Raw genomic sequence first — 23,049 nt, forward strand, 5'->3', positions numbered from 1 at the left:
AATGCAAGCTGGTGCAGCCACTCTGCAAAACAGTGTGGAGGTTCCTCAAGAAGTTGAAAATAGAGCTACCATACGATCCAGCAATTGCACTACTGGGTATTTACCCCAAAGATACAAATACAGTGATCCAAAGGGGCACATGCACCCCAATGTTTATAGCAGCAATGTCCACAATAGGCAAACTATGGAAAGAGCCAAGATGTCCATCAACAGATGAATGGATAAAGAAGATGTGGTGTATGTGTGTGTGTGTGTGTGTATACACACACACACATACATACAATGGAATATTATGTAGCCATCAAAAAATGAAATCTTGCCATTTGCAATGACGTGGATGGAACTAGAGGGTATTATGCTAAGCAAATAAGTGAATCAGAGAAAGACAAGAATCATATGATCTCACTGATATGAGGAATTTGAGAAACAAGAGAGAGGATCATAGGGGAAGGGAGGGAAAACTGAAACAAGATGAAACTGGAGAGGGAGACAAACCATAAGAGACTCTTAATCTCAGGAAACAAACTGAGGGTTGCTGGAGCGGAGGGGTGGGAGGGATGGGGTGGCTGGGTGATGGACATTGGGGAGGGTAGGTACTATGGTGAGCACTGTGAATTGTGTAAGAATGATGAATCACAGACCTGTACCCCTGAAACAAATAATACATTATATGTTAATAAAATTTTTTAAATTAATTTAATATAATACACATAATATGAGCAACATCTTGACCACATTAGAAGTGCTACCATTAACAATACATAATTTTTTATCAAGGAACATTCAAGGTCCATTGATAATTTTATTCCTATTTGAAAAATGTGTTTATACATATTTTCTTGCTTTCCTCAATGTTAATATATATTTATACACACACATATATTTTAAACAGTTGTATCTCAAGAAAAAGGGAAGAAAATCAAGGAAAAACACAAAGAATTATTATGATTTGCAGGTTGAAGGAGAGGTGAATCTGGTTATCAAATGGTCACTGCTGGGGCGCCTGGGTGGCTTAGTCAGTTAAGCGTCTGCCTTCGGCTCAGGTCCTGATCCCAGGGTCCTGGGATGGAGCCCGGGATCAGGCTCCCCGCTCCGCAGGGAGTCTGCTTTTCCCTTTCTTCTGCCCCTCCCCTTATCCTGCTCATGTGGGCATGCGCGCAGACAAGCATGCTCTCTCCATCTCAAATAAATAAATAAGATCTTTAAAAAAAAAAAGGTCACTGCTCTCCTGGGGATTGATAATTTCTGAGGCTGGTTAAATGACCTAAGATCTGAGTAGCAGATCTAAGGGTATCACTGGGGTTCACCCAAACCTCATGATGCAATGGAACTGCCAGTAGAGGAGCTTCCTTACAGGCACCTACTATTTTCGTTGCCGTCCAGCCTCTAGTGCCAGGGGAGATATGAAGTTATTAATCAGGAAGCTTTGGGGAAAGCAGATGTCTTTCTATTGCAAGATTCAAAGGCAATGGACCTTACCTCCAGTAAAGAGTATGTTTCTCGATCATTTCTCTCTCTCACCTTGACTTCATCGGCAAAGTCATCCATAAAACAGTCTATTAGATTCATTAAGGATCGGACTAAGTTTGTATCTGAAGTAGGAGATAATTCCTGAAAAATCAGGGGGAAAAGTGTATAAAACAAATTAACTTAAATTAGGCACTAATTAAAATAGCATCAACTAATACTTATTGAATTTACTTAGTCCTCATAGCCATAGTACCTATGAAAAGGCACTATTATACTTCACGTTTTGCAGGTGGGAAAATTGAGGCACAGATCAATTCCCTAGTCTATTGTGTGGCACCACTGGATGTCCTGTCCCGTGGATGCACTCTTGAACCACTCCTGCACTGATTCCCAAAATCAAAAAGTTTACTTTTACATGGTCAGTTGCATTCATCAATGACCTAGAATCTCTCTTTATACCGATTTTGTAAATCAAAACACTAAAAAAAATCTTTCAGAGAATTAAAATTAATGAATGTGTTTCCAAACTTATTTTCTACATCTTTACAGCAGTCCTCGTAGTAAACTCACTCCTATGAAATAAATTTGCAAGGCTTGAAGAGCACAAAATGTTCCCAGAGTGCTGTAAACACCATGCACTTTACTTTTTTGGGTCTCACCATGACAGTTTATAAAATAAATGCAATAGTGTGTACGGCTCCTAGCACTGTGCACCACATACAGCAAGTTCTCCACAAATATGTGTCTTCTTCCCTCCAATCTTTAGAGTGGTATCGCTTCGTGGTTAACACGTAAGCATTAACTCTCTGAAACGGACTCTGAAGTTTAGAAGCAGCAGACTTCATCTCCAGCCACTGTCCCAGTAGAAACAGGCAGAAATGACAACGGAGTTTCTAAAGATGGGACTAAGTATTATTGACGCAAGACTAAAATACAAAATAAGACACTTACTACTATATAGTAACTAAGAGGAATCCAAAATTTGAAAGGACAAAAGTGCAGAGTACATTTTATTTATTTTATTTTTTAGTTTTTTTTAAATTTTATTTTATTATGTTATTAGTCATCATACATCATTAGTTTTTGATGTAGTGATCCACGATTCATTGTTTTCATATAACACCATTTTAGAAGCTCGTATTAAAAGTGTGTTTTCTCTTTTGCTACTGAAAAGATAGTTATTATATGGAAAATTCATATATTCGTAAGACCTACATTCTCTGACAATGTAGGGGTTGGGGAGGGCACCTATAGCTTATTTTCCAAGTTTAACTGTTTTTGAAACATGATTACTTCACATCTTCAACACATTTCATGTTTGTTTGGTATTTAAATTTTTTAACAGCCAAGCTTCTTGAAAGAGCAGCATACCCCGCTATTTTGGCCAGTTGCTCCCACATTCAGCCAACTGCCCTGGAGCAACCTTGTCTCTTCCCTGAAAGTGTTTGGGCCATGTCCTTCTCCCCATGATCTTCTCAATTGTCAAATCCAAGGGATATGTGCCACTCCTTTTCTGCCCTGACCTGTTAGTGGTTTTGGTAATACCGACTATTTACTTCTTAAAAGGCTCTCCTCCCTGAAATCGCAGCTGCACCCGGGATTCTATTCTTTGCTCTGTATCTTTTTTCCTCTTTAGGTAATATCCACTGTCATGATTTTAAATTCTGCTTTCCGCGTCTGTAGCTTGAACCCAACTTGTGCCTTAAGCTTTTCTATTCTATTTCCAACTAGCAGGAGAAACAGCAGCCCTGTGTGCCTCTATTTGTTCCAGAGCTAAAGTCATCCTTTTTTTTTTTTTTTAAAGATTTTATTTACTTAATTGACAGAGACTCAGCGAGAGAGGGAACACAAGCAGGGGGAGTGGGAGAGGGAGAAGCAAGCTTCCCGCCGAGCAGGGAGCCCGATGTGGGGCTCGATCCCAGGACCCCAGGACCATGACCCAAGCTGAAGGCAGACACTTAACCATCTGAGCCACCCAGGTGCCCCCAGAGCTAAAGTCATGCTAAAAGACCTTTGGCTGACATCTCCCAGAGCAGAAATTAAGCATACTTTCCCTACAATTTCCAGCTGGGGAGGGTTTAAGAGCCTGGCTGGAACTAGATCAACTCTCAGAGGCAGGAGATTTCCATTCATGCTGTCCTTTCCCCTCATTGTATCTTTCCCCCTGCACCAATCCCCAGGATACACTGAACGAAGGAAAAATGGATTTGGACTCCTTTCAATCTTCTACCGGGGACTGACTTTCCTCCCTGAATCCCAGTTTTTTAGCCAACAATAGTCATCTCTAAACAAGTAGATGCACTTGTGCTAAATAGAGTGGCTTCCTCATTTAGCCTGCCTGAAGCAGTAACATGTTCCTCCATTATTACCCACTATCTAATTCCTTGATGTCATAAATGAATTACTTTTAAAAAATTGGCCTTTTGCTGATTATAAAATAATACATATTTATTCTAGGAACTTTGAAAAAGAAAGAAAATATATAAAATATATTAGTCCCTGAGAAATGAGAGATAACATTTTAGGATATTTTTACCCAGATGTGGTTAGGTGGACTTTTAAGAATTTTTTTTTTTAGGAAGGAATAGATTAGCATCCATACATTTTCTCAAACCCTAAAATCCCTCATTAACTTTTTTTTTTGAGAGTAAGTATATAAATTAAAATCTTTTTACTTTAATCGGGTAAGTTTTTAGTTAAACCTGTTAAATTATTTTAGTATCTGAGAGTTGACATTAACAATAGATATTAAAATGAATTTATTTGGCTGATTTGGATTTTCCATTTATTTAAGTCTTAAAATTCTCATCCCTCTTACCTTTGCATGCTTTCTAATAAATTCAACAGAAACTGGGACCATTCTGTCAAACAAGCCTACTATAAATTCTTTCTGAATAAGACTAATCGCAGCAGGTAGAAGATTTATCCAAGACAACATTAGTGGTCTCCAGCCTAACATGTGAGGCTCCATGTAAATCATACCACATCTGGAAACCTGGAAAAAGAAAAATTGTTTACTGTCAAGGTAATGTTTCTATAAGAAATATGACTTGGTACATCTGTTTCTTATAACCTTCAGAAAATTCTTTTTAAAAAAGTTTAATTTTATGTAATTTCATGATCTAAATTTTTGTGTATGACTTTACCAATGGTTTTAGATAAAGAGGAAAAAATCCCTGACTCTTAAATTTGTCGAGGTAAGTCAAAAGATATGCCTGTTCTTAAAGAATTGGAGTACTATTAAAATGAATTCTACTAATTTTTTCCATTCAAAGTCAAAATTACTAAGTAAGAAAAGCATTTATAGTATTTCAAATTTATAAGCAGATGTCAAAATTGAGAACTTACAGTAGCAGGAGAAGCAACTTCCAAATCCATTGGTTCGAAAATAAGATTCATTTGTGGTGACATCTGAATAATTTCCCCACTCATCAGACACAGCTTTTTGTTATCATCCAACACCGTATTCATATTCTCAATCCACACTGCATCTACTGGTCCATCGAAAATTAACCATTTCCTATCTGGCGTCTGGTTTATGCATATGATGAATAAAGGGCAAAAATTAATAGTGATAATGTAAGGAAACAGTCCAATAATGTTCCACAATTTAAAAATGTAACTCCTAAAATTAATTTCACCATGAAAATGTAACAGCATCTTTTGAATAAAGTGTGTGCGTGTATGTGGAGAGAGAGTCACTGAAGAAACCTATATATGCCATGGACGAGACAGAAATATAACATCTTTTCTCAAAATCCCATCTTTTCCAATGTTTCTGGACTCACATATAACATGTTTTAGAAAGTATTATGAGAAAAAATATAATTGCCAGGGAAAACAGTTTTCATTGAATTATCTGATTCTATGTAGTATTATGTTCATACAGATTTAGCACTCTTGGGTGCTAAATCAAGTTTTTTCTTCCCTCCACTGAATGAATTCACATGTACACACCCTCTTGGGTTGAATGGTTTCATGATGATACAGGAAATTAATATATGATTCAGTCTCACAATGATAAATATGACAATATTTGCACATTGTCTGAACTACAGTAAATGCTCAACAAATATTAAGGAGTGGCCAGGTAGTCACTGGAGAGTACAAAAGCTGATTCTCCTTTCCAGATCTTATGAATCTGCTTTTTTGGGCACACAGACAATGCCCTGGTTCACTTGCAGCAAATATGAATTCAAGTTGAAGTGGTGAGGGATTTGAATCCATCCTAACACTTTCTCAGGCCCTTAGGCCCTGTAGATTAACTGCTTTAATCTACAAGACAGCGGACCCATCATAGACTCAGGCTGCCCCACACCCACACTCAAAAGCCAGCTCTGGCCATGCTCAGGAAGCAAGGAAGAGCTCACACCTCAGGTATCACCTCAAGATCAACTTTCCCTTGCACTGCTGGCTTCCCATGCCTGCTAATCTTCACTTTGGGCAACACGGCCATCTAACAGCAAGATGCTGGGCTCTACAGTCTGAAGGACCTCACTTTTCTTTTTTTTTTTTTTTTAAAGATTTTATTTATTTATTTGAGAGAGAGAGAATGAGAGACAGAGAGCAGGAGAGGGAGGAGGGTCAGAGGGAGAAGCAGACTCCCTGCCGAGCAGGGAGCCCGATGCGGGACTCGATCCCGGGACTCCAGGATCATGACCTCAGCCGAAGGCAGTCGCTTAACCAACTGAGCCACCCAGGCGCCCAGGACCTCACTTTTCATTTGGCTTTACTACTTACCAGCTGTGTGACTTTAGGTCAGCTCCTTAACCTCTCTGAGACAGTGTTTATGGAGCAAAATGTCCTGGAAAATGTAATGTATGCTATGTAACTGAGTATAAAATGGCACATATCTCATAATCATTTCTGTATAAATAATGTGACTACATACATTATCTAGAGATGTCATGTGTTAATCTGGGCCAGAGTGCATCCATTGTGAAAGGAAAGAACCTGAGAAGTTGTATCAATGATCTCACACCTCCATCTGCCTCACAGTTACTTTTATCCTTGAAATTACTAGTAAAGCCTGATACTGGGCAAGATCTCTGCCCCATGAAAGCCAATTCTTATGTTACTTATTGTCCGAGGTCCTTGAGCCATTAAGAGCAGTGTTGAGTTTTGACATTTTTCTATTATTACACTGACGAAAGAGTCATGGTCAGCTGGGTCCTTAAGTGGATAAAGAGTACCAAAGTCAGGACACATGGTAGGCAGAATAAAGGAAACTTATTTTAAAAAGATTTAATAAATTAAATGTCTCTAGACTAGGACCCTTCTCTTTTTTTTAAGACTTTATTTATTTATTTGAGAGAGAGAGAGAATGAGTGGTGGAGAGGCCAAGGGAGAGAGAGAAGCAGACCCCTGGCTGAGCAGGGAGCCCAACGTGGGGCTTGATCCCAGGACTCTGAGATCATGACCTGAGCTGAAGGTAGACGCCCAACTGACAGAGCCACCCAGGCATCTCCCCCTTCTAAGACCAGACTTAGCAAGCTGTCTCCCATTTGATCACACTCTGTGCACAGCCTGCTAACCTACAGCAATCAAATTAACACTCAGTGGTCTGTGGACTCCTCATAAGAGCAGGCAACAGCCATCAGCAGAATAAGCCAGGAGGAGGTTAGTGCCCATTCTCATTCACAACAGTCAGTGGCTGGCACACAGGCAGCCCATTCTCTTCCTAACATGGTAGGGCCAAGTGTTAGAACTTCAAGGCATTGTTTTATAAAGGTCTGCAATTTCTTGTCTAAGAATTGGAGCATGCCTAACAATGAGTGGGTATGACTGAGACAGCAGCCCAAAAGGTGGGCGATGGAAGAACATTGCTGAGGGAGGCAAAAGCTCACATTATTCAATGTTCTCTTTCCTCTGTCCTTTAACCAGAAAAAAAGAGAGCCAGGAGTGCTTTTCCCTCCCCTTGTTTCTCCTGCTGTCTCCTCTCTGCACACCAAGGCAAAGGGTCTGGCCAGCCTGGCCTCTGGCATCTCTATAGGTGCTAACAATGTTCCTCACGGAAACACTGCTGGACCATCCAGGATTGTGTTTTAAATAAATACCTGGGACTAGAAATATGTTTGAAACAACTGGAAAACAAGTCAGAAATGTGTCAGAAGGAACTATGACGGTCTTTCTGAATGCACACACTCAAGTGCTAGTGCTTACCGTTGAAGTAGCAAATGCTCTGAAGCTGACAGCGAGGACACCATCGGACCACTCATGTGACACCACGTCAAACTGTCCGTACAGCTGACCCATGGTGACAGACTTGGGGTTTAGAACAGTGATTTGAACCTTGTTCTCTTCCATCAACCCCTTAATGGGGGAAAAAAGAAAAAAGCCATTCAATTAGAAGGATGTTGTCTTTATACATAAAAAAAACATGAGTGGATATGTAGAAAATCCTAGACTCCGCAAAGAAACTACCAGAAGCAAGGAGTGCAAAGCATACAAAGTCGATATGTAAAGACTGGTTGTATTTTCTATACAGGGCCAATGAACAACTAAAAAAAAAATAAAATTTTACAAATACCATTGACAGTAGTACTTAAAACTCATGAAATGGTAATAAATTAGCAAATGATGTGAAAGAACTATAAACCTAAAACTACAAAAGGAGAGTTGGCAATTTGTTTTTTTGTAAAGGGTCAGATAGTAACTATTATAGGCTCTTCAGGTTACATATAGTTGGTCACATATTCTTCTCCGTTTCTCTTTCTTTTCTTTCTTTCTGTTTTTTTTTGTTTTTTTATAAACCTTAAAAAATGTTACCACCATTCTAAGTTCTCTGGCATTAGAAAAATAGGTTTGGGGCCAAAGCTGGCCTATGGGCTCTAATTGGCTGACTCATGCTACCAGACATTCTCTGAGAGAAAATTAAAAGATCTAAATACACGGGACTATGTTCCATTCTCACAGAACTGAAAAGTTAATATTCCTAAATTGTCAATTTTGACCAGAACCTTGAAATCTGATGTGGGAATTATACAAAAGATGTTAACACCCTTAGGGCATGAGATTTTATGTTTTTAATTAATAGATGTTATTTTCTTAGAGTAGCTTTAGGTTTAAAGAGGAATTGAGTGGAAAGTACAGAGTTTCACATATATTCCCTCTGCCCCCCAAGTCCCCTACCGTTTCCCCTACTATTAAAGACTTGCATTGGGGTGGTATATTATTATGAATGATGAACTGATATTGATACATTATTTTATTTTTTTGAAAGATTTTATTTATTTGACAGAGAGAGAGCAAGAGAGGGAACACAAGCAGGAGGAGTGGGAGAGGGAGAAGAAAACTCCCCCCACTGAGCAGGGAGCCCGATGCAGGGTTCGATCCTAGGACCCCAGGATCACAACCTGAGCTGAAGGCAGACGCTTAACAACTAAGCCACCCAGGTGCCCCTATACATTTTTTTTTTTTAAGATTTATTTATTTGAGAGAGAGAGAGCGCACATGAGTGCGAGGGGCAGAGGGAGAGAGAATCTCAAGCAGACTCGGCAGTGAGAGCGGAGCCTGACTTGGGCTCAATCTCACGACTCTGAGATCACGACCTGAGCTGAAACCAAGAGTCAGATGCTTAACTGACTGCACTGCCCAGGTGTCCCTGATACATTATTACATTATTTAACTGAAGTCCATGGTTGACATTAAAGGTCGCTCTTGTGATGTACATTCTACAGGTTCTGCAATGCATAATGGCACATATCCATCATTACAGTATCATATACAGAATAGTTTCACTGTCCTAAAATCCCCTGTGCTCTTGTCATCATTTCTAAACATAAATATATATATATATATATTTATGTTTTTAATTAATAGATGTTATTTTCTTAGAGTAGCTTTAGGTTTAAAGAGGAATTGAGTGGAAAGTACAGAGTTTCACATATATTCCCTCTGCCCCCCAAGCCCCCTACTGTTTCCCCTACTATTAAAGATTTGCACTGGGATGGTATAGTATTATGAATGATGAACTGATGATACAGTATTTTATTTTTTTCAAAGATTTTATTTATTTATTTGACAGAGAGAGAGCAAGAGAGGGAACACAAGCAGGAGGAGTGAGAGAGGGAGATATACATATATATATATATAACATCTTTTATATAATTTTGTATAATTCCCACATCAGATTTCAAGGTTCTGGTCAAAATTGACAACTTAGGAATATTAACATTTCAGTTCTGTGAGAATGGAACATAGTCCCGTGTATTTAGATCTTTTAATTTTCTCGCAGAGAATGTCTGGTAGAAATGATGATAGATAGATAGATAGATAGATAGATAGATAGATAGATAGATAGATAGATAGATAATAGATAGATATAGATAGATATAGATATAGATATAGATATAGATATAGATATAGATATAGATCATAACAAGTAAAACTCTTCCCAACACAGCCTTCTGACAACCACCCCCAGGGCTTGGGACACAAACTACCAAACTCAAGAAAAGATGTGGAATAACAACACTAAACAATAAAACAAGCTCGAGGTCTTCACGTTCTTCTCTGTGCCCACCAAAGGGATAACAACACATCATCCTACATTGAGAAGTATGGGAAAGCTCCACCCTCTTAGTCAGAGGAAGTTGTTGCCACTAAAGCAAGACTTTTGTCCCTAAAATGCAGCAAGGCCAGTGAGACTCCACAATCAAGATATCATGATCACAAATCCCATTTGGCTACAAACAATGAAATATGTGAAGCAAAAACTATTCAAAATACAAAAAGTAGACAGAAGTGCAGTATTAGTTGGAGAATTAAAAATAGCCTCATTCCTTTAGCATGTCAAAGTAGACCAAACTGTGATGTGTAAGATGGGAATTGTGAGTAATACAAGCATTTATTGCATTTGTGTGCACATGTGTTGTATAACACAAAACACACTTTCACTCCAATACCACAAGCTTCCAATCACAGAAGTTTACATTATTAATCTAATCACCCAGAACATGAAAAATACTCTCTTGAAAGTATGAAAAGAAAGCTTTCAGTCTTCTCATGTTTTCAGATTTTTTCTACAACATGTGTTACCTTCATAAATAAAATTTTGAAAAGAAGTAAAAGGTTGACCAGCAAACCTATGATAGATCCTTCATACGCTAAACTTCATAATTGCTTCATGTTACCTTTCTAGTAGTATTTTCCTTTTGACTCATTTTTTTCCATGATTTTAAGTTGCTACATTGAACTGTCTTTAAAATCACTATACATTCTATCTTGCACAAAGTTGATTATGAATAAATCAATGCATTAATAACACTCACCTTTTCACATATGTCATTTAGTGCTCCAGCTAAGACACGGTATGCACTGGTTTTTCCTCCAAACGGTTCCCCAACAATCATAAAACCATGACGCACAATCATCATTTCATATATTTGAAGTATCTTCTCAGAAAAGAATCTGGTCATTTGCAAATTCATGGATTCACAATTGTCTTTGATAGCTGCTAGCAAATCATTATAATCTGGTTTTGGTAATTTCACACCAGGAAACAAATCTGAAGTGATTCCCTGATGATAGATGATTTGGGGATTTAGATTACATATCTGATAGCCTCTCTCTCTCTCTCCACACACACATCCACACACACACATACACATATACATGCACACACACGCACAAACACACATACATACACATAAACGTGATGAAAGTCCTCCCATCCTCATATTTAATAATGATGTAAATAGAGCCATTAAATAGTTCAACAGTATTTTTAACAGCTTTATAGAGGTATGACTAACATACAATGAACTATATAGTGTTACAAATTCAATAAGTGGAGTCATTAACTCAATCAAGATAATCAACCTATCACTTCCAGAAGTCACCTTGTGAACTTTTGTAATCCTCCTTCTCTACTCTCTTTGCCACCTCCCACCTCCTTCACCAGGAAACCACTAATTTGTTTTCTGTTACTATTTTTATTTGCATTGTCTAGAATTTAATATAGATGAAGTTACACATTATGGGTACTACTTTTTTTCTGACTTCTTTTTACTTAGCATAAAGATTTGGAGATTCCCATATGTGACATCATGTATTAATAGTTCAATGCATACAAGTATTACATTTAAATCCATTCCCCTGTCGATGGATACTTTCATTGTTTCCAGTTTGGAGCTATTGCAAACAAAACTGCTATGAACACTTATACACAACTCTTTGTATGGACAAATGCTTTCATTTCTCTTGGTTGAATACTGAAAAGTGGAAAACCTGGATAATATGGTGGTTATGTGTTTAATATTTTAAGAAATTATCTGCTTTCCAAAGTGGTTGTATTATTGTACATTCATTCCAGCAGGGTATAACACTTTTAATATTTGGTATGGTCAGTCTTTTTAATTTTATCCACACTAATAGGTATGTCACAGTATCTTACTATGGCTTCAATGTGCATTTCCTGATGACTAATGTTTTTGCATGTGCTTATTTGCTTTATGTATATGTTCTTAGTGAAGTGCCTTTTCAAATCTTTTGCCTATTTTTAATTGGTTTATTTTCTTAATGGTAAGTTTTGACTGTTCTTTAAATATTCTGTATACAAGTCCTTCATCATATATCTAATTTGCAGATATTTTTTCCTAGTCTGCAACTTGTCTTTCATCCTCTTACCAATGTCTCTCAAAGAGTGGACATTTTAAGTTTTGATGAGTCTACTTTATCAATTTATTGTTTTATGCATTGTGCTTTTGACGCTGTGTTTAAGAAATTTTTGCCTAAGCCAAAGTCACAAGAGATTTCTCCCATTTTCTTCTAGAAATTTTTACAATTTTACAATACTTTTAAGTTAAAAAGTTAGACAAATATGACCTTATTGTAAGGCTTATTATAAAGACAGCTTCATATTGTATAACAATAGACAAATATACCAATGGAACAGAATGGCGAGCCCAGAAAGTGACCCACACATATTTGAACAACTCATTCTCAACAAAGGCACAAAAACAATTTGGTAGAGAAAAGATAAAAAGATAGAATGCCTGGATTTGTCAAAACAATGAACCTTAATCCATACCTCAGTATCACATACAAAAGTTAGTTCAAAGGTATTTTAATCATTGTGGTGGCCAGGATTTTAATCAGCTTTGTGTCCCTCAAAGATTCATGCCCACAGAAAGCCTCAAAATGTAACCTCATTTGGAAATAGGATCGTTGCAGATATAATTAGATAAATTACGATGACGTTATCCTGGGCCTTAAATCCAATGACTGGTGTCTTCATAACAGAAAGGAGAAGAAGATTCAAACATAGATACACCCAGGGAAGGCCATGTAATGATGGAGGTAGAGATCAGAGTGATGCCAACCCACACCAGGAAATGTCAAGGATTGCCAATAGCCACCAGAAGCTAAGAAGAGGCAAAGGAGTCTTTCCTAGAGCCTTGATTTCAGATGTCTTTCCTCTAGAACTTTGAGAGAATACCTTTCTATTGTCTTAAGCCACCAAGTTGTGGTACTTTGCTATGGCAGCTTTAGGAAACTGATAAAATCATATGATGTATGATTGGAAAGAATTAGGATTCCATACTTAGTGTATAGGAATATATAAAGTTGATTGCAAGTTCTAAGAAACATACCTTTATAAACTGTTAAGGCTATTTTATAAGTATTACAGCAAACCTATGTAAGAAATAGGACTTATTTTCACTCTGAAGGTAAAAGTAAAAATTCAGAAGTGCTTCATGTGAAAGCACACATTTGACCTATACTTGAGAATTGATGAATTCTGAGTTTAATTGCCCCTATATTTAATCCTTCAAATGCTGTTATGGAGAAACTGATCTTAGTTTATCAAAGCAATGTTTCTGTGAGATAAAGAGGAGGAAAATGCAATGCAGCTCAGTGGTTAAGAGCACTCTGCAGCCTGACTACATGGTTGAAATCCCCACTCGCTCATGTACTAGCCATAAATCAAAGCTAATTACCTTTGCCTCAGTTAAATGATCTGTAAAACAGGGATAATGATAGCATCTGACCTACTGGGTCATTGTGAGCGTTAAATAAGTTACTATTTGCAAAGCTCTTAGAAGAGTGTCTGATACGTAGTAAGTGCATAGTATTTGGTAAATAAACAAACATATCTTCTCAGATTGTTCAAATTGTTTTTGGTTGACCTTGAATGAAGGAGACCACTCAAGAACATCTTTGGTATCCAGTGGTTCTCAACCAAGACCAGTTCCCCTGACTCTCCTGCCTGGTAGAGAGTCAAAAATATGTGGAATTGTCTGGTTGTCACAACAGAAGAGATCTATCAACACTGGGGTGAAGGTGGGGGGCAAGGATGCCTAATGCTCTACAGTGTAGGGGACAGTCTCACAACAAGGAATTGTCCTAATCTGAAGTGACAGTTATGCTCCATTTTTGAGATATTGCTCAATAAGTGTTCACTGGATGAATACACAACTGCTTGAGAACATATCTGGTGAGGTATATTTCCACTTTATAAAAATAGAGTCTTTACTCTTGAAAAATTTGTACAGTATCCTAGTACCAAAGAAACTGAGGAAAAAACATTAGGAAGAAAATTTGAACCTATTCCTCATAGTGTCACTCTATATTTATGCTGCCAGCTCTAAGTACTATGGAAAGATCCTTTGGAATGATGAAACATGGTTACTATGGAGAATAGATGACAATGGGCCACACCACAGTGGCAGTGTCACCCCTCCCCATCCCCATAATGTCATACCACTTCAATCCTTACACACTGGAAGCTAACTGCCTGTACTTTAAGGCAGCACATATTAGTGCAACATCTAACACTTGCTGGGAGCCCATGGCCCCCCCCCAATTCCTTCTAACTGAGACAGAGAAAAGGAAAAGAATGACATCAAATGATAATACGAAAACCTTAACCATTATTCTAATACTCCTTCTCAATTAATAATAGTATAATCTTAAATATAACTAGATAATTAAACTTAGTTCTTCCTTTAAATCATCCTGAAAAACATCAATTTCATAAAAGCCATTATACTCTTTTAAAGAAATTGAGCTTTTTATTATTTTTTTAAAAGATTTTATTTATTTGTCAGAGAAAGAGAGCACAAGCAGAGGGAGCTGCAAGCAGAGGGAGAAGCAGGCTCCCCACTGAGCAAGGAGCCCAATGCAGGACTCGATCCCAGGACCCCGGGATCATGACCTGAGCCAAAGGCAGACGCTTAACTAACTGAGCCACCCAGGCATCCCAAGAAATTAAGCTTTTTAAAAAAAATTTCTTCCATTATTAATTTAACAAACATTTGCCACGTACCTTTTTTGTGCAAAGGATTCAGTGGTGTGTTAGACCCATTATTTTCCTTCATGGAGCCTACATTCTAGTGCAATTTATCAGCAAACATATTTCATAACTTTTGTGTGCTTATTTACATTGCATAGTTAAACAAAAAGTACTATTTAAAAATCCCAACTTCTCGAAAGTCATCTGAAGCAACAGAGCTAAACACACTTCAAGTTCAACATGGAATGATCTATGTTTCTCTGCGCCATATCATTATTTGCTGTAGTAGTTTCTCATAGGGAATTGCAAACTTGGACATTTGATAAATACATTATTATAAAAATTCTGATACACCAAAATAATAAATATCCTCACCTCAAAGAGTGGTAAATCATGGGACAAAAATTTTGGCAGATTTACATCAATAATAGATCTAAGCAGCAAAATTTCTTCATTTTCATTTGGATATTTCAGCTAAAAGAAAATACACTCATGATGAAATCTCCATCTGCTAAGTGCATCCCCTACATCTTCACACACACGCGCGCGCGCACATGCATACACACACAGGCCCCAAAGACAATTTAAACCCACATAAAACTGTTCTCATTTCTTTTCATTTAATTGGATTGTTAATAATTTTAGAGGTTGAAAAAATTCCCAAACACTTGTGGTAATCTCAAAGTTTACTAAAAACCTGGTTGAACTCTGAACCTGTTGTCAGGCCCATAATAAGGTTTGCAGAGTTCACAAAAATATGAACTCCAAATTATTTCTCCCAACTTCAGTACTTTATTCAACATTTCACTCCAAAGTTTCTCCTATTATCATGCATTTAATTTTCCAGAACCCTCTTCCGTTCCTTTAGAATCTTTCTGCCTAATAAATTCCATGTTCCAACTTAACTGGCTTTACTCTTACAAAGTCAGTGATGCCCAGCAGTCAAGTTCAGAGCACCCAATGCCAAAGCTAATCTTATTCATATGGACTTTGTCTTTGGATCAGTCTAACCACACCTAAATTGTGAGGTGTCAAAAGTCTATTTTGTTATTTGAGAAGCTATTATTTTAAAGCAAGTGTTTAAATTGTTTCTTGATATAATAAAAACAAACTTCAAAATATTCAAGCCAACACTTTCAACAATTCTAAATTAGCTTTTGACAAAGGATGAAAGGATTCATTTGCAGGATTCATTTGCTATGTAACTTTAATAGCTCAATTCCATAGTCAAGATGTCAGTGATAACATACACTAGACAATGCATTATCTTTCCCATTATCTGACCACAGTGTAATCCTGACAACGCCAGGTTAATACAAATTGTTACTTCTAGTTGCATTTGTTTATTGCAAAAAACAATGGTGTGCAGTTATTCTAGGCTAATGTGAAATAGAATATTACCATTATATATCAGCATTCTCAGTAACATTTATTACAGAAGATAAAAATGCATGCCATGGTTCTTAATCATGTAGAATATATTTTAAAATCTTTATCTTTGACAAAACATGAACATGAAAATTTTATAAACTCCTAGGTCACATTTTGCATTTTGCTATTAAGTATAGCCTACCTTGCTTTGTTTCATAAAGAACTAATGCACAGTTTTAGTTCACACCTCCACAAAATACTTTCAATGAAAAGTTACCCAAGTCTTAAAATATATGGATTTTTCCATCTATATAGTTATGATTTATACCATTTTAAAATACAAACATTATATTGCAAGTCTATAACTGCTAGTCTACAATAGGCTGTAATTATATAATTACATTAATTGATAATGTTTTGGCACATTTGTATATATTTATTAATTATACATTATTTCCTTTAAAGCTGTACATATTCATATAGACTGAAAGCCTTCAAAATATTTCTCAGCAGCAAGAAATTTCATTCCTTGGTAGTACTTATTTTCATACATTTAAAATTACAGAACAGAACTCAGTAAGAATTACGTCTAAGTTTTTACAAATCATAAAATTTCCTTTTTCACATGTGCAAATGATCAACTATTTTTTTAGTACAATAGCTGGATTTTTTTCAGTTGATGAAACCAACCAGTTACTGGAACTCTGTGAAGACACAGGGTCCTGAGATTTATGAATAGAAAATTCATGAGTAAGAAATCACTTGAGTTCTCTACCTTCAGATTCCCAGCAGCGGTGAGCACAGACTTCACGGCTCTCATGCCATAGTCATAGTGATGTTGTGAGGACAATTGCTCTGAACACAAGCGGTAGGTAGCCACGATTTTTACAGACAGTGGCCGAGCTGTGACAAACCCACAGGAGTACAAGACTATTTCAGCAATCATGGCATAGTCAGGCACCATCATTGCTACTGTCCGAAAGAGAGCCTACAGGAGTGCAGGAAAGGCATTTTTGAAAAGACCATTGTAAAGACAACCCTACTATGCATTTCCTAATGCGTTATGACCATATAGCTTTTCTGCAATAATGTTCAATTACAACGTCCAAATCATATAGATAAAAACACTTAATTTTAAAAACGCGTTTCTTGTAATTGTTATAAATATCATTAATTTCTATATCACTATTTTTCCTTAAATTATGCTTTTAAGAACGTTCATGATACTCAGGTTTTGGGTGAACTATTAATTCACATGCTAAGTATCAATTATGCTCTATTCTTCTTGGGAAGTGACAGGTTATAGGGAAAATATATCCAAGTCTGCTGGGATGTCCAAACGCTGGGCTTTTCATATGGGCTGGTGAGAAAGTGCATGGTATTGGGAGACCAGGCTTCGAGTGAGACTCTCCTGGAATCGAATTAATTTTATGCTGCGGGCTAATCAGATAACTCCTAATAACAAGGCTATGTTAGATAAATAAGGTATTTTGAGATATTTTTAACTTTTTGAGTCTGCAGTCACCACGTCAGTTTTTCACCAAGCATAATAAAGAAATAAAAACTGGAAATAAGCCACAGATAATTATTATTAATTATGATAAATCAATTTTCCAAATTGTAAAGTTTTTTTTCTCATCGTATTTTTAAATGTTGTGGGACAAATAAATGTCATGTGATAGCTAAGTAGAAAACTAGACAGATTTCAAAAGAATAAATAAGAAAATTTAAGTTTAGAATGTCAGTATGTATCAGGACCTACTTCAGTAGCTCATACATTAAGCCAGGACCTTTGTGTACTAAAGATAAAAAAATGGCAATTTTTTTAAGTAGGCTCCATGCGCAACATGGGGCTTGAATTCAAAACCCCAAGATTGAGAGTCACATGCGTACTGACTGAGACAGCCAGGTGCTCCTAGAAAAATGGCAGTTTTATTCAGATAGTTTATAAATATCTTCTGGGAATTCACTGAGTTACCTGAAACACAAGGCAGATAGGAAATAAGACATCTTGCTTAAGTGATCTGTTATGACTGTTCCAGGTTGAGAACAAATAAAAGATTGGCATCAAGCAAGATCCTTCCAATGTGTTATGTTAATTACTAACTAGAGGCCTTAGTACTGCTATTTTATCAATAAGGTTACCATTAAATAAAGAATAAAATGTTAAAAATATATGGCTTGAGCAAATAATTTGAAACAGAGAAGCTTAAGCAAGTGCTCTAAACCACTACATACTTGAGGAAAAGAGAATGCAAGAGAATTACTATACAGATGGTACCTCTTTAAAAGGGTAGGTTCTCACCAACTATTTTTTTTTTTTTTTTCACAAATAAGAGAAAGAATGAATGAACCAATCAGTCAGTGGGTCCCCCTAGGTTTGGGTGGTCCAGTCTTTCTACAATAGTATCAACTGCTATTAGTTTCAGGTGAAGATCCAGGTCTGTGTGGTGTAGGCTTCCCCCTGACCACATCAGATATTTCACAAATTTCTATTCACATTCCCTCAGCCCTACTAGCAATATGGCCATGGAACACCATGGAACAGACAGATCAGTGGCCAAGAGAACAAAAAATACAGTGTGGTAAAGAAATTTCAAGGGGTTATCATGATGTTCCATCTACTAGGAATCCTCCACCAAAGATTTAACATTGATTTCTATTTACCACAGAGAAAAGCATCTTCCTCAAAACAATTTTAGGTGAATATCTTAATTCAATGGTTCTCAAACTGTGTGAGAAATACTGATATGATATGGTTTGATTTGGAATGTGTCAGAAATAATTTGTTAGTAATAGCAATAAGTTTAAAGGTACTTTAGTGTTCTTAAAAAAAATTTAAGTTCAATTCTGGTTTAACCAATGATGTACTCTCTTGAATGTAAAAGAAGAATCTAGCTCCAGGTATCATACCAGGGCTTGAATAAATTCTGATACAGGTATCAGAATGTAAGCATTATCCTTCTGGAAAGCTATGCATCAGGTTATTGGCTTTGTGACATTAGAAGATCTGGAACATGCCCATTTTACCATGGCTTCTAACATTCAACTATTCTGAAATGTTTATTGAATATTGATTCTTCCAAATAGTTTTAATATTAAATACAGCTTCTCTAATGTAGCAATGTGCTTAAGAAATTGCTCCACTATGCAGATCTTATCTAGATGTACAGGAAGTCAAAATGGGACTATCTGCATGACGACATAGGTCTAGGGAGATGGCAGGACAGATGCATTGGGTCCTAATTCCCAGGTTCTTGTAGATCAGGCCAAGAACTTTGAGCTTTTTTCCTGTAGGCAAAACAACAACAACAACAACAAAAACAAAACCCAATAGCTTTTTAGGTCTGGAAGTTACAGGATTAGATTTCTTCTGAAGACACTGGTAGAATTATAATGGGAAATAAATTATAGTGAATTTTAGTGGAGAAGGGACTGGTGACAAGCGAGCTGTTGCAGTAAGACACACAGGGGAAGAATGAGGAGGGAGGGAAGGAAGGTGCAGCAGTGGGACCAAGCAAGAGCAACAAGAATTATAAGGCTTTTGTATAATAGGATGCCTGGTTTTGGTGACTGGCTGAATCACTGGGTGAAGAAGAGGGAAGTCTCGGGCGCCCGGGTGGCTCAGATGGTTAAGCGTCTGGCGTCTGCCTTCGGCTCAGGTCATGATCCCAGGGTCCTGGGATCGAGTCCCGCATCAGACTCCCTGCTCCTTGGGAGCCTGCTTCTCCCTCTGCCTCTCTCTCTCTCCCTCTGTCTCTCATGAATAAATAAATAAAATCTAAAAAAAAAAAAAAAAAAAGAGGGAAGTCTCGAGGATGACTCTGAAGACATTCTCTGGACCTCAGTAAGCTTTTTTTTTTTCAAGGAAGATCTATTTCTTTCTTTTCAGACTGACATTTTTTCAAAATTGTTAGGTATTTCCATATACTTGAAAATAGATGTTCTGTAGCCATTGTAACCAAGAAGACTGCACAGTAGGAAGAACAACAACAAAGCTATCAGAATTTGAGAGCAGTTTTTGGCCTGAAGTAGAAGGAAAATCCATCACCCACAGAACCACAAGGTGGATATTTTGACACTGTTCCAACATGCACAGCACATAAAACTGCGACACAGTCTGCACAGGGCATTAAAAGACTGAACTTTTTATAATAGTCCCAGCCTTTTATCATTAGCTATTCACAGATTTTTGCCTTTACAAATACTATGTATTCAGACTGATCCTACTGAAGAAAAGAAAAACATGGGCGAACAAAAGAACTGCTACAGAAAGAGTTCTCCAAACGTAAATCACAATGAAAAGTTGCAAAACGTTTCTTAGATAAGAGGATTTACTGGTTTTTATTTTTTAATCATACCTTCCTTCACTTAGGCAAAGTATTAAAACATCTCATCTAATACATAAAAGTATATGGAATGGAAATACCAAAATACTTCATAGCAATTACTTGAATTGAAAGTCTCTTCAGTGGAGAAGAATTCCTCAACTAGTCTAAGAAGCTGTCAGTCTAAATATGTGAACAGCAGAAAGGACTATAGGGCTGAGAGTCAGAAGACTTGGTTTTGGATCTGCAATTACCACTGCATTATTCTTCAACATTGTTCTTTATGCTCTAGCCACAAATGCAATTTATCAGAAAAGTATATAAAATGCCCAAGATATGAGGAAATGTCCTATTTCTCTCATAATCAAGTTTTTTTAAGTAAAGAGTCTAGTCTATTCAATTAGCAAAGTGTTTTGCTCTTTTTACCAGGAAAAAAAAAATAGTGTTGGGTATAAAGGACAATTGAGAATTGATGTGGGCTGTGAATTATTTCAACCTCTGTTGGGAGGCAATTTAACAACACAGCTCTCGGTCCTGTGACCATACTTAAGGAAATATTTTAAAATAGACAAAAGCCTTAAGTAAAAACTGCCCATTGCAATATTATTTATAATGAAGGAAAACTAAAAGCAATCCAAGTGTCCAACAGTAAGATGCAGTTCGGCAAATTTATTTACAGTTTGGATTATGTTTATAAAGATAGGAAAATGCTCATGTTATAATACTAACCTGAAAAAAACAACCCAGCATACACAACTGCTGGATTCTACCATTTAAAATTTGCCTTTTAAAAGATATTTAAAACTGAAGGATACAATATAGTAAGCAATAGAATGGGTATCTTTTTCAGTATTTCCTATATTTTCTAATTTTCTATAATTATCAGTTATTAAATATCAGTCTGGAAGTTACATCCAGTTTGCACATTCATTTTCTAAAGGTACTCAAAGCTTTAAAAGTTATTTTCTAGGGGCACCTGGGTGGCTCAGTCGGTTAAGCATCTGCCTTCAGCTCAGTTCATGATCTCGGGGTCCTGGGATCGAGCCCTACATCAGGCTCCCAGCTCAGTGGGGAGTTTGCTTCTCCCTCTCCCTCTGCTCCCCCTCTGCTTGTGCTCTGTCTCTGTCTCTGTCTCTCAAATGAATAATAAAATCTTTAAAAATAAATAAAAATTATTTTCTAAAACAGTTTTCTAAAATACAATGTCCAAAAGCAAATATTTTGCATAAAATTCAAGGAGAGCATGTTCTTTCTTTTTACATATTAACTTTGTAAACTACAGAAAGGAAACAGATGATCTAATTGTCCCTTTTGTACCTTCAGGTTATCCGGCAGCTCCGATCGCCCAGCATATCCTGGGTTCATGGTTATAAAGACAGCGCAAGTGGGGTCAAGTTTTAACTCAGTTCCTTCAAACACTAGTGTATCGACACCTGCATTAATACCTGTGGGTCATCAAGAATGAAATGACTCAGCAATTCCACATTTAAATGCAACTTGTGCCATCCATTATCTCCTATATTTCTACTGTTTTGACATAATGCAAAGACAAACCAGTCCATTACCTCTTTGGATAGTAAGAATTTGTTGAGCAACCACGGACAGTACTTCCAAATCAATTCTGTTAAACTCATCAAAGCAAGCCCAGGCTCCACAAGATAACAGTCCCTGGGAGAAAAGAGTAATGAAATTTTTCAATTTTATCTGATTGAATATTGCTTTGAAATGTTGCATTTTCACCTGATATTTTCAAGGATTTAATATCCTATCAAGGAAACTGCTTATTCATCTTTATCTTTAAAGACAGTGTATTATTTTTTTTTATTAGAAATTCATTATTCTGCACGAATAAGGAGTTTGATCAATTGGAAAATTGTCCATTTGATCAATAGCTTTTTACTTTGTGTGTATCTTTTGGCATTTAGATGTATACCTGTAATCTCATAGCCTTTCTTACTTTTTATGTGCAAGTTGATTTTGTTTGCTTTTTCTACATGAACATCATAGAATAGATTGCAATATTTCTCTAAATAAGATGACTTCTGTTGCTAATGAGACTATTTTGTGGTCTGAGCACCTTAATAGTCAACCTACATAGTTTGAGGCTCTAGCTTACACTTCTAACTCACAGCTACCTCACAAATATGTGCCATTTGGGCATTAGAGAAAACTGGGCCACCAGGCTTGAGTAGCTCAGTCCAAATTCAAATTTATTTATTTATTTATTTATTTATTTATTTATTTATTTATTTATTTTTAAAGATTTTATTTATTTGATAGAGAGAGACACAGCGAGAGAGGGAACACAAGCAGGGGGAGTGGGAGAGAGAGAGAAGCAGGCTTCCCGCCGAGCAGGGAGCCCGATGTGGGGCTCAATCCCAGGACCCCGGGATCATGACCTGAGCCGAAGGCAGATGCTTAACAACTGAGCCACCCAGGTGCCCCCAAATTCAAATTTATTTTTTAAAAAATCAATTTGACATTTATTGAATGCATATTCTGTAGATTGTATATATATGTGTGTGTGTGTATGTTTCACTGATTAGCTGGTATGTTTCAGGCATGATGCATGTATCTTTTATGCAAAGAAACTAAGACTATACCTACAAGATGTTAATTAGTACAAGGCCACAGAGCTAATAG

General features: G+C 36.9%; 1 protein-coding gene across 1 annotated transcript in view; it reads right to left on the reverse strand.

The window, feature by feature from the left end:
- DNAH7 (dynein axonemal heavy chain 7) overlaps positions 1 to 23,049 on the reverse strand; it is a 243,274-nt gene that overhangs the window by 144,199 nt on the left and 76,026 nt on the right. Inside the window, exons 24-32 of the mRNA XM_064585828.1 lie at positions 21,972 to 22,074; positions 21,724 to 21,851; positions 16,854 to 17,066; positions 15,083 to 15,181; positions 10,743 to 10,991; positions 7,633 to 7,782; positions 4,819 to 5,001; positions 4,289 to 4,465; positions 1,480 to 1,611 (exon numbers count right to left, since the gene is read on the reverse strand). Of these exons, the coding sequence (XP_064441898.1) occupies positions 1,480 to 1,611; positions 4,289 to 4,465; positions 4,819 to 5,001; positions 7,633 to 7,782; positions 10,743 to 10,991; positions 15,083 to 15,181; positions 16,854 to 17,066; positions 21,724 to 21,851; positions 21,972 to 22,074 (1,434 nt within the window). The remainder of the gene's footprint in view (positions 1 to 1,479; positions 1,612 to 4,288; positions 4,466 to 4,818; positions 5,002 to 7,632; positions 7,783 to 10,742; positions 10,992 to 15,082; positions 15,182 to 16,853; positions 17,067 to 21,723; positions 21,852 to 21,971; positions 22,075 to 23,049) is intronic.

The sequence above is a fragment of the Mirounga angustirostris genome, unplaced genomic scaffold, assembly GCF_029215605.1.
Source record: "Mirounga angustirostris isolate CCGP_5_RB_7025 unplaced genomic scaffold, mMirAng1.0.hap1 SCAF_3, whole genome shotgun sequence".
Classification (NCBI taxonomy): domain Eukaryota; kingdom Metazoa; phylum Chordata; class Mammalia; order Carnivora; family Phocidae; genus Mirounga; species Mirounga angustirostris.